Raw genomic sequence first — 2,500 nt, 5'->3', positions numbered from 1 at the left:
GTTTGAACAAACACTGGTTCGCGTTTCGGAGATATACACACAATCTGAGGGGACAACAGATGAAAAACGTAACTTACCGTGGAAGTCATCTTAATATCGCAATGTCTATTCTGATATTATTTCTATTCTAATTCTTCCACACTCGGATATGTGCCAATGATATTGTACAAAGCAACAGTTCCTTTCTCTTTGGCGAAATTTATAGTGCAAAGTCTTTCTTTAATCGTAGTTGAGACGTTGAATATTCTATGTATACTAAAGCCGATGATACGTGTCAGCCGCTCGCTCGTCTCACTGTTTCTTATTATTGGTATTGGTACGCGGTTTGTGTGAGAATGTATTTATAATCTAGTTCTAAGGTTAGTTTCCGTCGGTTAGAGTTGTGTGTATATAATTATCTCTGTAACTCAAACATAAATAGACATATTAGAAGAACATACAATATCATAGGAAGAAATAATCGCCTCGCTTATGAGAGTACGATTTCTCGTACTCTCATATTTCTCGATTTCGATATTCAAACATACAAATATTTTTCCGGAGATTATTATAATAGTTCTCTCTTTCTCTCTCTCTCTCTCTCTCTCTCACACACACACACACACACACACGCACGCACGCACGCACGCACGCACGCACACGCACACACAAAATAACAATTTACGCAATTATCAATCTGTTGTAAAAGTAGTGCAATGTGTTATGCGAATAAATATGAATTTATTCCTATGTTGGTGCTTGATTGGTTTATCGTTTCTGTTGTAATTAAAAAGGGAAAAAATAGGAATAAATAAAAGAAAAACTTACCTTTTTTTGATGAAAAATTCTAATGAGCCTAGATAATGCTATTCGTGAGGTAGTTATTTTTGTATATGCAATACTTGACAAATTTCAACTGAAATTTCACAAATAGAAAACTGTTCCGTACTGCTCGACGCAAGGAACTCGACTACAATAGTAAGCTCTCGCTTACTAACGGAAAACTAGACATGGAATGCATTCAAGCGCCCCATGTGGTTTTTTCTTAAAAGAAAAGGTTCCAAGGAGAAGTGGTAACAGTCAGGTAGTCAAAATTTTCATTGTTGGAGGTTTCCTTAAGATGAGTCATTGTAATGCTAGATTCACACTGAACGCGACTAGCGACGAGAGATAAGCGATATCCAATGAGAGCTCTTATTTCTTTTTAAAACAATACTCTCATTGGATATCGCTCATCGCTCATCGTTAATAGCGTCCAGTGTGAATCTAGCATAAGAGATTTTCTTAAGATGAGTCATTGTAAGAGGAAAAAAAAGAAATTTATTTGAAACCTTGTTTCTTAATCAGGTATATGAAGCGGAATATTCCGTCGTTATTTTGAGTTATTTCGTTGATAGATGTTCGAAGATATCACATAATAGTTTTTTATTCGACAAATATACGTTTTATTGCATTTTTATTGCATTCGTCCAGTGGTTATGTCTGTTTATTCTGTATCATGCATTTCGATGTCGCAATTTTTTGTTACTAAAAGATTTTTTCTAACAAACCTAGCAACATATATTAATTGGTTAACGGTTGGCAGCATAGATTCAATTATATTGGCCGCTGTAAATTTCACATCCCGAAACTTCGTGCTGCTCAAAGTTATGTCGCTGTACCGGTACGGAATTTAATATTAATTTTGATAATTAAAATACTTCCAATTACATAATTCTATCATACAGCTTATTTCCTTTGTAAGAAGAGACGTTAAAGATTTTTTTGCGAGTGAGTGTAATAACAAATACTTTTCTTTAAGTAAGTCATTTTTTCTTATTAGTAGTCTAAACTATGATCTACGCTATCATGTATAGTAACAAATTAATTATTTATTCCGTTACGAGTTAATGAATATGGTTTTCGTGATTGACGGATTGCTGGTTCTGAGTTTCCTTGAAGGCCGAAAATAATAGGCCTAAACTAATAGGCCGAAAATAATAGGCCTAAAATAATAGGCCTAAAAGGAAAATAGTTGGCCTAAACTAGGAATGTAGTAATCGGGGTAGGTATCCTCCTCTTCTAGTGCCTCTTCCAAGCTATCACATCCAGAGCCGACAAATAGTTTCAGAAATCCGCACATAGAACCGAACTTCATATCCTGTTGCAATCTGTGATTGTATTTTTAAATAAATAAAACCTTTGCAAAATTATTCAACGCGATATGTTCGAATAAGGCATGAATGAATAACTTCTATGTGAATTGCATGTATATATGAAAATATATACAGTAGAATGTTTCATTATTGCTTACGTGTCGCCAATGAACAAGCATCTTCGTGGATTGCTCACGTTATACGTGTCCCAGATGTAATTTTTTAATATATGACTGGGTTTGGCGCATGTAATCGGTTCCTTTCCACTAAGGTTGCTGATTACATCTAACATCGAGCCGGGACCTGAGAAAACACAATCCTATTTCAGTTCTCTCTCTCTCTCTCTCTCTCTCTCTCTCTCTCTCTCTCTCTCTCTCTCTCTCTCT

General features: G+C 35.2%; 2 protein-coding genes across 2 annotated transcripts in view; both read right to left on the bottom strand.

The window, feature by feature from the left end:
• LOC116847812 overlaps positions 1 to 974 on the bottom strand; it is a 4,257-nt gene extending 3,283 nt beyond the window's left edge. The window contains exons 1-2 of the mRNA XM_032823210.1: positions 808 to 974; positions 78 to 400 (exon numbers count right to left, since the gene is read on the bottom strand). Coding sequence (XP_032679101.1) covers positions 78 to 89 — 12 coding nt within the window. The 5' untranslated portion in view covers positions 90 to 400; positions 808 to 974. The remainder of the gene's footprint in view (positions 1 to 77; positions 401 to 807) is intronic.
• A 413-nt stretch (positions 975 to 1,387) lies between these two features.
• Positions 1,388 to 2,500, bottom strand: part of LOC116847813 (phosphoglycolate phosphatase 1A, chloroplastic-like) — a 12,867-nt gene continuing 11,754 nt past the window's right edge. The window contains exons 5-6 of the mRNA XM_032823211.1: positions 2,273 to 2,417; positions 1,388 to 2,129 (exon numbers count right to left, since the gene is read on the bottom strand). Of these exons, the coding sequence (XP_032679102.1) occupies positions 1,979 to 2,129; positions 2,273 to 2,417 (296 nt within the window). The 3' untranslated portion in view covers positions 1,388 to 1,978. The remainder of the gene's footprint in view (positions 2,130 to 2,272; positions 2,418 to 2,500) is intronic.

The sequence above is a fragment of the Odontomachus brunneus genome, unplaced genomic scaffold (genome assembly GCF_010583005.1).
Source record: "Odontomachus brunneus isolate Ranch 3 - 2012 unplaced genomic scaffold, Obru_v1 Obru_scaffold_083, whole genome shotgun sequence".
NCBI lineage: Eukaryota > Metazoa > Arthropoda > Insecta > Hymenoptera > Formicidae > Odontomachus > Odontomachus brunneus.
This window is presented reverse-complemented; position numbering and strand designations above follow the sequence as displayed.